This window comes from Haliotis rubra, unplaced genomic scaffold, assembly GCF_003918875.1.
Source record: "Haliotis rubra isolate DU_JTF1 unplaced genomic scaffold, ASM391887v1 Scf186, whole genome shotgun sequence".
NCBI classification, from domain to species: Eukaryota; Metazoa; Mollusca; class Gastropoda; order Lepetellida; family Haliotidae; genus Haliotis; species Haliotis rubra.
The window spans coordinates 427,154-441,667 of NW_025765847.1; the positions used below are offsets into that span (position 1 = coordinate 427,154).

Sequence of the window (14,514 nt, forward strand, 5' to 3'; positions counted from 1 at the left end):
TTCACTTTATTGTTTTACTTTTGGGTAAAGTGATAAAGTGACATTTATCGGTACGTTTTCACTGCAAACAGACTATAGTCATAGCGAATGAGTATTGGTTTACCCCGTTTTAGCTACATTCCAGCCAGATCACGGCATGATAAGCGAACGCTTCAACCACTTGGCTACCTGGCAGCTCCTATCAGAACGCGGATGAAGAGATCCGTTAAACCATAACCTCATTCCCTGGTAGAGATCTTCTAGTCCATGTTGTCACAAATCAAAGAGGAAGACCATGTACGGTGTCACAATTCTGCACTTAAATACGGCGATATCAAATCTGACGGATGTCTTATTAAAGATAACATCACAGTATCTCTTGCATTTTCTTCTAACTGGACCTTCGAGAGAAATATGTCAGCTAAGCCTAAATGATCTCAATGAAACAGGAGCAACTATTTGCAAATATGTCGACTGCTGCCACGAAGGTGCCCTTGCATTTTTGACTACCAGCTTACTGTTCAGTCGTGTCGCATATCTATCATAGATTTCACCGTAGGTGCCGACGCCGTAAGGCCGCTATCGCTTCAGATTAAGACTTGTTTACCAATCTGCGCTGTGGCACCGAAACTTCACAAATTTTGGAACAGAGTATAGTTGGAAGCAAAATGGCTGAGTGTAGTTGCGAAGGAATTTCTCAAGCCTGATGTTGCAATGCGGATAGTCATGGATAGCACGAGCTCGGACCATAGTCCGCCTCTCAGTGAGAACGCTGGCAGCTCCTGGGCTAATTGGGAAAATGAATTAAGCTCTGTGTCAGGACTAAACTTAGGTAAGTCCCTTGTCCTGACTTGCTTTCTTCGTACGTCTTAGTTCTACCCCAACTTCCTCCATCCACGGACTTGTGTTTTGTGGAATTTGTGAGTTTGATAAAACACCACGCCATCAAACCTGGTGTTTGTATCCCAATACGTGTTTATATGTTGTCTAAATTGGACCTTTTTATACCAAACAAACACCTCATCCAAACTTATCCCAACTTTATTGCGTGACGCCAGAAAAGTTGTGACATGCTCAGTCCAATCCCCCGACAACATATTTTCATAGAAATATGTCGCGTAAAAAAACCTTCAAATTCCAGACCTGATAATTCCCGAGGAACCTGTTTATAAAGGGTATGACAAGACGTGTGTGGGAGACAATTCCAAGTGTGGAAGACATAGTGTGATATCCAACTTGCTCCTGGCCTACTAGCTTCGACCTACTTAATGTAGCAGAGCTGGGATATCCTCAAGCAAAACACTTCGTTGAGGTCACTGTGACATGATTCCAGAAGTTATTTAAGAAATGGCTGTAAAGCATTGGGAATTTGTTTCACTACCCAGCTAGGAGTGGGTTGTCATTTGTAAACATGCTACTAACTGTTACAACCCATGACATCTGTTAATAACTCATTCAACATGGTTGAAACTGGACAGGTATTTTGGCAGGTATGCTATTCATGTTTTGCCTGTATTTGGACTCCATTGGTCACTGATTATATTTACATTGATGTCTCCAAACACATAATGTGAATGTTTCCACTTAAATGTTATTTGTTTCTGTAACCATGGCGACCAGACCAATTGCACATTTGCAGCGTGAATACTTTTCTCCTGCCTGTATCCATTCCAAACTCATCCAAGCTTGAAAACAGTGATGTGGTTCTTGCTGCCAATGTATATATATTAAAGCCAAGAAAAATGGCAGTTATTGTAATGAAACTATTCAATGAACTGTTTCAGCTATTGACAGGGATAATGCTTTGAATACTGAGTTAGAATGAGTCCCTAGCAACCTTGCTTGGTTGTAACTTGGCAACATGACACTCCCTGACTTGGTTGATTTCATAGTCATAAACACATGCTCTGTCATCGTATCACTGGATTGTCTGGTCCAGTCTCGATTTGTTTACAAACAACATCATACTCCTGTAATACTGCTGAAACAAATATATGCATACCGTATAGCGGTCTTTAAGTGTGTTGTCAGAGGGATGTGTGATAACTTAGTGATGTCTTGTTATTATGTTGATATGGTATAATACACTATATAGCAGTCTTTAAGTGTGTTGTCAGAGGGATGTGTGATAACATAGTGATGTCTTGATACTATGTTGATATGGTATAATACACTATATAGCAGTCTTTAAGTGTGGTGTTGTCAGAGGGATGTGTGATAACATTGTGATGTCTTATTGCTATGTTGATATGGTATAATACACTATATAGCGTCTTTAAGTGTGTTCTAAGAGGGATGTGTGATAAAATTGTGATGTCTTGTTACTATGTTGATATTGTATAATTCACTATATAGCAGTCTTTAAGTGTGTTGTCAGAGGGATGTGTGATAACATAGTGATGTCTTGATACTATGTTGATATGGTAAAATACACTATATAGCAGCCTTTAAGTGTGGTGTTGTCAGAGGGATGTGTGATAACATTGTGATGTCTTATTGCTATGCTGATATGGTATAATACACTATATAGCGTATTGAAGTGTGTTATCAGAGGGATGTGTGATAACATGGTGATGTCTTGTTACTATGTTGATATGGTATAATTCACTATATAGCAGTCTTTAAGTGCGTTGTCAGAAGGATGTGTGATAACATTGTGATGTCTTATTGCTATGTTGATATGGTATAATACACTATATAGCGTCTTTAAGTGTGTTGTCAGAGGGATGTGTGATAACATTGTGATGTCTTATTGCTCTGTTGATATGGTATAATACACTATATAGCAGTTTTTAAGTGTGTTGTTGTCAGAGGGATGTGTGATAACATAGTGATGTCTTGTTGCTATGTTGATATGGTACAATACACTATATAGCAGTCTTTAAGTGTGTTGTCAGAGGGATGTGTGATAACATAGTGATGTCTTGTTGCTACGTTGATATGGTACAATACACTATATAGGAGTCTTTAAGTGTGTTGTCAGAGGGATGTGTGATAACATAGTGATGTCTTGTTGCTATGTTGATATGGTACAATACACTATATAGCAGTCTTTAAGTGTGTTCTCAGAGGGATGTGTGATAACATAGTGATGTCTTGTTGCTATGTTGATATGGTATAATACACTATATAGCAGTCTTTAAGTGTGTTCTCAGAGGGATGTGTGATAACATAGTGATGTCTTGTTGCTACGTTGATATGGTACAATACACTATATAGCAGTCTTTAAGTGTGTTGTCAGAGGGATTTGTGATAACATAGTGATGTCTTGATACTATGTTGATATGGTAAAATACACTATATAGCAGCCTTTAAGTGTGGTGTTGTCAGAGGGATGTGTGATAACATTGTGATGTCTTATTGCTATGTTGATATGGTATAATACACTATATAGCGTATTGAAGTGTGTTATCAGAGGGATGTGTGATAACATGGTGATGTCTTGTTACTATGTTGATATGGTATAATTCACTATATAGCAGTCTTTAAGTGCGTTGTCAGAAGGATGTGTGATAACATTGTGATGTCTTATTGCTATGTTGATATGGTATAATACACTATATAGCGTCTTTAAGTGTGTTGTCAGAGGGATGTGTGATAACATAGTGATGTCTTGATACTATGTTGATATGGTAAAATACACTATATAGCAGCCTTTAAGTGTGGTGTTGTCAGAGGGATGTGTGATAACATTGTGATGTCTTATTGCTATGTTGATATGGTATAATACACTATATAGCGTATTTAAGTGTGTTCTAAGAGGGATGTGTGATAACATTGTGATGTCTTGTTGCTATGTTGATATGGTACAATACACTATATAGCAGTTTTTAAGTGTGTTGTTGTCAGAGGGATGTGTGATAACATAGTGATGTCTTGTTGCTATGTTGATATGGTACAATACACTATATAGCAGTCTTTAAGTGTGTAGTCAGAGGGATGTGTGATAACATAGTGATGTCTTGTTCCTATGTTGATATGGTACAATACACTATATAGGAGTCTTTAAGTGTGTTGTCAGAGGGATGTGTGATAACATAGTGATGTCTTGTTGCTATGTTGATATGGTACAATACACTATATAGCAGTCTTTAAGTGTGTTGTCAGAGGGATGTGTGATAACATAGTGATGTCTTGTTGCTATGTTGATATGGTATAATACACTATATAGCAGTCTTTAAGTGTGTTCTCAGAGGGATGTGTGATAACATAGTGATGTCTTGTTGCTTTGTTGATATGGTACAATACACTATATAGCAGTTTTTAAGTGTGTTGTCAGAGGGATGTGTGATAACATAGTGATGTGTTGTTACTATGTTGATATGGTACAATACACTATATAGCAGTCTTTAAGTGTGTTGTCAGAGGGATGTGTGATAACATAGTGATGTCTTGTTACTATGTTGATATGGTATAATTCACTATATAGCAGTCTTTAAGTGTGTTGTCAGAGGGATCTGTGATAACATAGTGATGTTTTGTTACTATGTTGATATGGTATAATACACTATATAGCAGTCCTGTAAGTGTGTTGTCAGAGGGATGTGTGATAACATTGTGATTATGGTATAATACACTATATAGCAGTCTTTAAGTGTGTTCTCAGAGGGATCTGTGATAACATAGTGATGTCTTGTTACTATGTTGATATGGTACAATACACTATATAGCAGTCTTTAAGTGTGTTGTTGTCAGAGGGATTTGTGATAACATTGTGATGTCTTGTTACTATGTTGATATGGTACAATACACTATATAGTAGTCCTGTAAGTGTGTTGTCAGAGGGATGTGTGATAACATAGTGATGTCTTGTTACTATGTTGATAAGGTATAATACACTATATAGCAATCTTTCAGTGTGTTGTCAGAGGGATGTGTGATAACATAGTGATGTCTTGTTGCTACGTTGATATGGTACAATACACTATATAGCAGTCTTTAAGTGTGTTGTCAGAGGGATGTGTGATAACATAGTGATGTCTTGTTGCTATGTTGATATGGTACAATACACTATATAGGAGTCTTTAAGTGTGTTGTCAGAGGGATCTGTGATAACATAGTGATGTTTTGTTACTATGTTGATATGGTATAATACACTATATAGCAGTCCTGTAAGTGTGTTGTCAGAGGGATGTGTGATAACATTGTGATTATGGTATAATACACTATATAGCAGTCTTTAAGTGTGTTCTCAGAGGGATCTGTGATAACATAGTGATGTCTTGTTACTATGTTGATATGGTACAATACACTATATAGCAGTCTTTAAGTGTGTTGTTGTCAGAGGGATTTGTGATAACATTGTGATGTCTTGTTACTATGTTGATATGGTACAATACACTATATAGTAGTCCTGTAAGTGTGTTGTCAGAGGGATGTGTGATAACATAGTGATGTCTTGTTACTATGTTGATAAGGTATAATACACTATATACCGGTCTTTAAGTGTGGTGTTGTCACAGGGATGTGTGATAACATAGTGATGTGTTGTTACTATGTTGATATGGTACAATACACTATATAGCGGTCTTTAAGTGTGTTGTCAGAGGGATGTGTGATAACATAGTGATGTCTTGTTACTATGTTGATATGGTATAATTCACTATATAGCAGTCTTTAAGTGTGTTGTCAGAGGGATCTGTGATAACATAGTGATGTTTTGTTACTATGTTGATATGGTATAATACACTATATAGCAGTCCTGTAAGTGTGTTGTCAGAGGGATGTGTGATAACATTGTGATTATGGTATAATACACTATATAGCAGTCTTTAAGTGTGTGTTTCAGAGGGATCTGTGATAACATAGTGATGTCTTGTTACTATGTTGATATGGTACAATACACTATATAGCAGTCTTTAAGTGTGTTGTTGTCAGAGGGATTTGTGATAACATTGTGATGTCTTGTTACTATGTTGATATGGTACAATACACTATATAGTAGTCCTGTAAGTGTGTTGTCAGAGGGATGTGTGATAACATAGTGATGTCTTGTTACTATGTTGATAAGGTATAATACACTATATAGCAATCTTTCAGTGTGTTGTTGTCAGAGGGATGTGTGATAACATAGTGATGTCTTGTTACTATGTTGATATGGTACAATACACTATATAGCAGTCTTTAAGTGTGTTGTCAGAGGGATGTGTGATAACATAGTGATGTCTTGTTGCTAATGTTGATATGGTACAATACACTATATAGGAGTCTTTAAGTGTGTTGTCAGAGGGATGTGTGATAACATAGTGATGTCTTGTTGCTATGTTGATATGGTACAATACACTATATAGCAGTCTTTAAGTGTGTTCTCAGAGGGATGTGTGATAACATAGTGATGTCTTGTTGCTATGTTGATATGGTATAATACACTATATAGGAGTCTTTAAGTGTGTTCTCAGAGGGATGTGTGATAACATAGTGATGTCTTGTTGCTTTGTTGATATGGTACAATACACTATATAGCAGTCTTTAAGTGTGTTGTCAGAGGGATTTGTGATAACATAGTGATGTCTTGATACTATGTTGATATGGTAAAATACACTATATAGCAGTCTTTAAGTGTGGTGTTGTCAGAGGGATGTGTGATAACATTGTGATGTCTTATTGCTATGTTGATATGGTATAATACACTATATAGCCGGTGTTGAAGTTGGTGTTATCAGAGGGATGTGTGATAACATGGTGATGTCTTGTTACTATGTTGATATGGTATAATTCACTATATAGCAGTCTTTAAGCGCTGTTGTCAGAAGGATGTGTGATAACATTGTGATGTCTTATTACTATGTTGATATGGTATAATACACTATATAGCGTCTTTAAGTGTGTTGTCAGAGGGATGTGTGATAACATAGTGATGTCTTGATACTATGTTGATATGGTAAAATACACTATATAGCAGCCTTTAAGTGTGGTGTTGTCAGAGGGATGTGTGATAACATTGTGATGTCTTATTGCTATGTTGATATGGTATAATACACTATATAGCGTATTTAAGTGTGTTGTCAGAGGGATGTGTGATAACATTGTGATGTCTTGTTGCTATGTTGATATGGTACAATACACTATATAGCAGTTTTTAAGTGTGTTGTTGTCAGAGGGATGTGTGATAACATAGTGATGTCTTGTTGCTATGTTGATATGGTACAATACACTATATAGCAGTCTTTAAGTGTGTTGTCAGAGGGATGTGTGATAACATAGTGATGTCTTGTTGCTATGTTGATATGGTACAATACACTATATAGCAGTCTTTAAGTGTGTTGTCAGAGGGATGTGTGATAACATAGTGATGTCTTGTTGCTATGTTGATATGGTATAATACACTATATAGCAGTCTTTAAGTGTGTTCTCAGAGGGATGTGTGATAACATAGTGATGTCTTGATACTATGTTGATATGGTACAATACACTATATAGCAGTCTTTAAGTGTGTTGTCAGAGGGATGTGTGATAACATAGTGATGTCTTGTTGCTATGTTGATATGGTATAATACACTATATAGCAGTCTTTAAGTGTGTTGTCAGAGGGATGTGTGATAACATAGTGATGTCTTGTTGCTATGTTGATATGGTATAATACACTATATAGCAGTCTTTAAGTGTGTTCTCAGAGGGATGTGTGATAACATAGTGATGTCTTGTTGCTTTGTTGATATGGTACAATACACTATATAGCAGTTTTTAAGTGTGTTGTCAGAGGGATGTGTGATAACATAGTGATGTCTTGTTACTATGTTGATATGGTATAATTCACTATATAGAAGTCTTTAAGTGTGTTGTCAGAGGGATCTGTGATAACATAGTGATGTCTTGTTACTATGTTGATATGGTATAATACACTATATAGCAGTCCTGTAAGTGTGTTGTCAGAGGGATGTGTGATAACATTGTGATTATGGTATAATACACTATATAGCAGTCTTTAAGTGTGTTCTCAGAGGGATGTGTGATAACATAGTGATGTCTTGTTACTATGTTGATATGGTACAATACACTATATAGCAGTCTTTAAGTGTGTTGTTGTCAGAGGGATTTGTGATAACATTGTGATGTCTTGTTACTATGTTGATATGGTACAATACACTATATAGTAGTCCTGTAAGTGTGTTGTCAGAGGGATGTGTGATAACATAGTGATGTCTTGTTACTATGTTGATAAGGTACAATACACTATATAGTAGTCCTGTAAGTGTGTTGTCAGAGGGATGTGTGAGAACATAGTGATGTCTTGTTACTATGTTGATATGGTATAATATACTATATAGCAGTCTTTAAGTGTGGTGTTGTCAGAGGGATGTGTGATAACATTGTGATGTCTTGTTACTATGTTGATATGGTATAATACACTATATAGCAGTCTTTAAGTGTGTTGTTGTCAGAGGGATGTGTGAATAGATTGTGATGTCTTGTTACTGTGATGATATGGTATAATACACTATATAGCAGTCTTTCAGTGTGTTGTCAGAGGGATTTGTGATAACATTTTGATGTCTTCTTACTATGTTGATATGGTATAATACACTAATTAGCAGTCTTTAAGTGTGTTGTCAGAGGGATGTGTGATAACATAGTGATGTCTTGTTACTATGTTGATATGGTATAATTCACTTTATTATATAGGTAGTATTTTTCCAGTACCACGATTGGTCAAAAGACCGTCACATGATTGACTACAAAACACGATATTGACTTGAGTTTTCTGATAAATTACGATATTGACTTGGGTTACTAAATATAGGCAAGGAATCCCGTACGAAGGGGCTTCCCCCGCTTTTCAGCCAATCAGATCACTCCGATAGATGGCACAGTGTGTGCATTAAAAGTTTATGTTAAAACCCGTTTTCTTCATTATAAAATAAAACAATTATAGACTCTTGTAGAGGTCGATATCGAGTTTTATTGACCTCTGAGAAAACAATATCAACCTCGCAAACTCGGTCGATATTGTTTTACTCAGGTCAATAAAAACCGATATCGACCTCTACAAGAGTATAATTGTTTAATATAGCAGTCTTTAAGTGGGTTGTCTGAAGGATATGTGATAACATTGTGATGTCTTATTACTATGTTGATATGGTATAATACACCATATAGCGTCTTTAAGTGTGTTCTAAGAGGGATGTGTGATAACATAGTGATGTCTTGATACTATGTTGATATGGTAAAATACACTATATAGCAGCCTTTAAGGGTGTTGTCAGAGGGATGTGCGATAACATAGTGATGTCTTATTGCTATGTTGATATGGTATAATACACTATATAGCGTATTTAAGTGTGTTCTAAGAGGGATGTGTGATAACATAGTGATGTCTTGATACTATGTTGATATGGTATAATACACTATATAGCAGTCTTTAAGTGTGTTGTCAGAGGGATGTGTGATAACATTGTGGTGTCTTGTTACTATGTTGATATGGTATAATTCACTATATAGGAGTCTTTAAGTGTGGTCTTGTCAGAGGGATGTGTGATAACATAGTGATGTCTTGTTACTATGTTGATAAGGTATAATACGCTATATAGCGGTCTTAAAGTGTGGTGTTGTCAGAGGGATGTGTGATAACATTGTGATGTCTTGTTGCTACTTTGATATGGTATAATTTACTATATAGCAGTCTTTAAGTGTGTTGTCAGAGGGATGTGTGATAACATAGTGATGTCTTGATACTATGTTGATATGGTATAATACACTATATAGCAGCCTTTAAGTGTGGTGTTGTCAGAGGGATGTGTGATAACATTGTGATGTCTTATTGCTATGTTGATATGGTATAATACACTATATAGCGTATTTAAGTGTGTTCTAAGAGGGATGTGTGATAAAATTGTGATGTCTTGTTACTATGTTGATATGGTATAATTCACTATATAGCAGTCTTTAAGTGTGTTGTCAGAGGGATGTGTGATAACATTGTGGTGTCTTGTTACTATGTTGATATGGTATAATTCACTATATAGCAGTCTTTAAGTGTGTTGTCAGAGGGATGTGTGATAACATAGTGATGTCTTGTTGCTACGTTGATATGGTACAATACACTATATAGCAGCCTTTAAGTGTGTTGTCAGAGGGATGTGCGATAACTTAGTGATGTCATGTTACTATGTTGATATGGTATAATACACTATATAGGAGTCTTTAAGTGTGGTCTTGTCAGAGGGATGTGTGATAACATAGTGATGTCTTGTTACTATGTTGATAAGGTATAATACGCTATATAGCGGTCTTAAAGTGTGGTGTTGTCAGAGGGATGTGTGATAACATTGTGATGTCTTGATACTATGTTGATATGGTAAAATACACTATATAGCAGCCTTTAAGTGTGGTGTTGTCAGAGGGATGTGCGATAACATAGTGATGTCTTGTTGCTATGTTGATATGGTATAATACACTATATAGCGTATTTAAGTGTGTTCTAAGAGGGATGTGTGATAACATAGTGATGTCTTGATACTATGTTGATATGGTATAATACACTATATAGCAGTCTTTAAGTGTGGTGTTGTCAGAAGGATGTGTGATAACATTGTGATGTCTTATTGCTATGTTGATATGGTATAATACACTATATAGCGCATTTAAGTGTGTTCTAAGAGGGATGTGTGATAAAATTGTGAAGTCTTGTTACTATGTTGATATGGTATAATTCACTATATAGCAGTCTTTAAGTGTGTTGTCAGAGGGATGTGTGATAACATTGTGGTGTCTTGTTACTATGTTAATATGGTATAATTCACTATATAGCAGTCTTTAAGTGTTGTCAGAGGGATGTGTGATAACATTGTGATGTCTTGTTGCTACTTTGATATGGTATAATTTACTATATAGCAGTCTTTAAGTGTGTTGTCAGAGGGATGTGCGATAACATAGTGATGTCTTGTTACTATGTTGATATGGTATAATACACTATATAGCAATCTTTCAGTGTGCTGATATCAGAGGCATGTGTGATAACATTGTGATGTCTTGTTGATATGTTGATATGGTATAATACACTATATAGCAGTCTTTAAGTGTGTTGGCAGAGGGATGTGTGATAACATTGTGATGTCTTGTTACTATGTTGATATGGTATAATACACTATATAGGAGTCTTTAAGTGTGTTGTGAGAGGGATGTGTGATAACATAGTGATGTCTTGTTACTATGTTGATATGGTATAATACACTATATAGCAGTCTTTAAGTGTGTTGTTAGAGGGATGTGTGATAACTTAGTGATGTCATGTTACTATGTTGATATGGTTTAATACACTATATAGGAGTCTTTAAGTGTGGTCTTGTCAGAGGGATGTGTGATAACATAGTGATGTCTTGTTACTATGTTGATCAGGTATAATACGCTATATAGCGGTCTTAAAGTGTGGTGTTGTCAGAGGGATGTGTGATAACATTGTGATGTCTTGTTACTATGTTGATAAGGTATAATACACTATATACCGGTCTTTAAGTGTGGTGTTGTCAGAGGGATGTGTGATAACATTGTGATGTCTTGTTGCTACTTTGATATGGTATAATTTACTATATAGCAGTCTTTAAGTGTGTTGTCAGAGGGATGTGTGATAACATTGTGATGTCTTGTTGCTACTTTGATATGGTATAATTTACTATATAGCAGTCTTTAAGTGTGTTGTCAGAGGGATGTGCGATAACATAGTGATGTCTTGTTACTATGTTGATATGGTATAATACACTATATAGCATTCTTTCAGTGTGCTGATGTCTGAGGCATGTGTGATAACATTGTGATGTCTTGTTGATATGGTATAATACACTATATAGCAGTCTTTAGTTGTGTTGACAGAGGGATATGTGATAACATAGTGATGTCTTGTTGCTCTGTTGATATGGTACAATACACTATATAGCAGTCTTTAAGTGTGTTGTCAAAGGGATGTGTGATAACATTGTGATGTCTTGTTGCTATGTTGATATGGTACAATACGCTATATAGCGTATTTAAGTGTGTTGTCAGAGGGATGTGTGATAACATAGTGATGTCTTGATACTATGTTGATATGGTATAATACACTATATAGCAGCCTTTAAGTGTGGTGTTGTCAGAGGCATGTGTGATAACATTGTGGTGTCTTGTTACTATGTTGATATGGTATAATTCACTATATAGCAGTCTTTAAGTGTGTTGTCAGAGGGATGTGTGATAACATAGTGATGTCTTGTTGCTACGTTGATATGGTACAATACACTATATAGCAGCCTTTAAGTGTGGTGTTGTCAGAAGGATGTGTGATAACATTGTGATGTCTTATTGCTATGTTGATATGGTATAATACACTATATAGCGCATTTAAGTGTGTTCTAAGAGGGATGTGTGATAAAATTGTGAAGTCTTGTTACTATGTTGATATGGTATAATTCACTATATAGCAGTCTTTAAGTGTGTTGTCAGAGGGATGTGTGATAACATTGTGGTGTCTTGTTACTATGTTGATATGGTATAATTCACTATATAGCAGTCTTTAAGTGTGTTGTCAGAGGGATGTGTGATAACATTGTGATGTCTTGTTACTATGTTGATATGGTATAATTTACTATATAGCAGTCTTGAAGTGTGTTGTCAGAGGGATGTGCGATAACATAGTGATGTTTTGTTACTATGTTGATATGGTATAATACACTATATAGCAATCTTTCAGTGTGCTGATATCAGAGGCATGTGTGATAACATAGTGATGTCTTGTTGATATGTTGATATGGTATAATACACTATATAGCAGTCTTTAAGTGTGTTGGCAGAGGGATGTGTGATAACATTGTGATGTCTTGTTACTATGTTGATATGGTATAATACACTATATAGGAGTCTTTAAGTGTGTTGTGAGAGGGATGTGTGATAACATAGTGATGTCTTTTTACTATGTTGATATGGTATAATACGCTATATAGCAGTCTTTAAGTGTGTTGTTAGAGGGATGTGTGATAACTTAGTGATGTCATGTTACTATGTTGATATGGTATAATACACTATATAGGAGTCTTTAAGTGTGGTCTTGTCAGAGGGATGTATGATAACATAGTGATGTCTTGTTACTATGTTGATAAGGTATAATACGCTATATAGCGGTCTTTAAGTGTGGTGTTGTCAGAGGGATGTGTGATAACATTGTGATGTCTTGTTACTATGTTGATAAGGTATAATACACTATATACCGGTCTTTAAGTGTGGTGTTGTCAGAGGGATGTGTGATATCATTGTGATGTCTTGTTGCTACTTTGATATGGTATAATTTACTATATAGCAGTCTTTAAGTGTGTTGTCAGAGGGATGTGTGATAACATTGTGATGTCTTGTTGCTACTTTGATATGGTATAATTTACTATATAGCAGTCTTTAAGTGTGTTGTCAGAGGGATGTGCGATAACATACTGATGTCTTGTTACTATGTTGATATGGTATAATACACTATATAGCATTCTTTCAGTGTGCTGATGTCAGAGGCATGTGTGATAACATTGTGATGTCTTGTTGATATGTTGATATGGTATAATACACTATATAGCAGTCTTTAAGTGTGTTGGCAGAGGGATGTGTGATAACATTGTGATGTCTTGTTACTATGTTCATATGGTAGAATACACTATATAGCAGTCTTTAGTTGTGTTGTCAGAGGGATATGTGATAACATAGTGATGTCTTATTGCTCTGTTGATATGGTACAATACACTTTATGGCAGTCTTTAAGTGTGTCGTCAGAGGGATGTGTGATAACATACTGATGTCTTGTTGCTATGTTGATATGGTATAATACACTATATAGCAGTCTTTAAGTGTGCTGTTGTCAGAGGGATGTGTGATAACATTTTGATGTCTTGTTGCTATGTTGATAAGGTATAATACACTATATACCGGTCTTGAAGTGTGGTGTTGTCAGAGGGATGTGTGATAAGATTGTGATGTCTTGTTGCTACTTTGATATGGTATAATTTACTATGAAGCAGTCTTTAAGTGTGTTGTCAGAGGGATGTGTGGTAACATTGTGATGTCTTGTTGCTACTTTGATATGGTATAATTTACTATATAGCAGTCTTTAAGTGTGTTGTCAGAGGGATGTGCGATAACATAGTGATGTCTTGTTACTATGTTGATATGGTATAATACACTATATAGCATTCTTTCAGTGTGCTGATGTCAGAGGCATGTGTGATAACATTGTGATGTCTTGTTGATATGTTGATATGGTACAATACACTTTTTAGCAGTCTTTAAGTGTGTCGTCAGAGGGATGTGTGATAACATACTGATGTCTTGTTGCTATGTTGATATGGTATAATACACTATATAGCAGTCTTTAAGTGTGTTGTCAGAGGGATGTGTGATAACATAGTGATGTCTTGTTACTATGTTGATATGGTATAATACACTATATAGCAGTCTTTAAGTGTGTTGTCAGAGGGATGTGTGATAACATAGTGATATCTTGTTACTATGTTGATATGGTATAATTCACTATATAGCAGTCTTTAAGTGTGTTGTCAGAGGGATGTGTGATAACATAGTGATGTCTTGTTACTA

General features: G+C 35.7%; 1 protein-coding gene across 1 annotated transcript in view; it reads left to right on the top strand.

The window, feature by feature from the left end:
* Positions 1-648: 648 nt before the first annotated feature.
* The window catches only part of LOC124273916, a 72,172-nt gene continuing 58,306 nt past the window's right edge, over positions 649-14,514 (top strand). Inside the window, exon 1 of the mRNA XM_046709259.1 lies at positions 649-811. Within this exon, the coding sequence (XP_046565215.1) occupies positions 694-811 (118 nt within the window). The 5' untranslated portion in view covers positions 649-693. The remainder of the gene's footprint in view (positions 812-14,514) is intronic.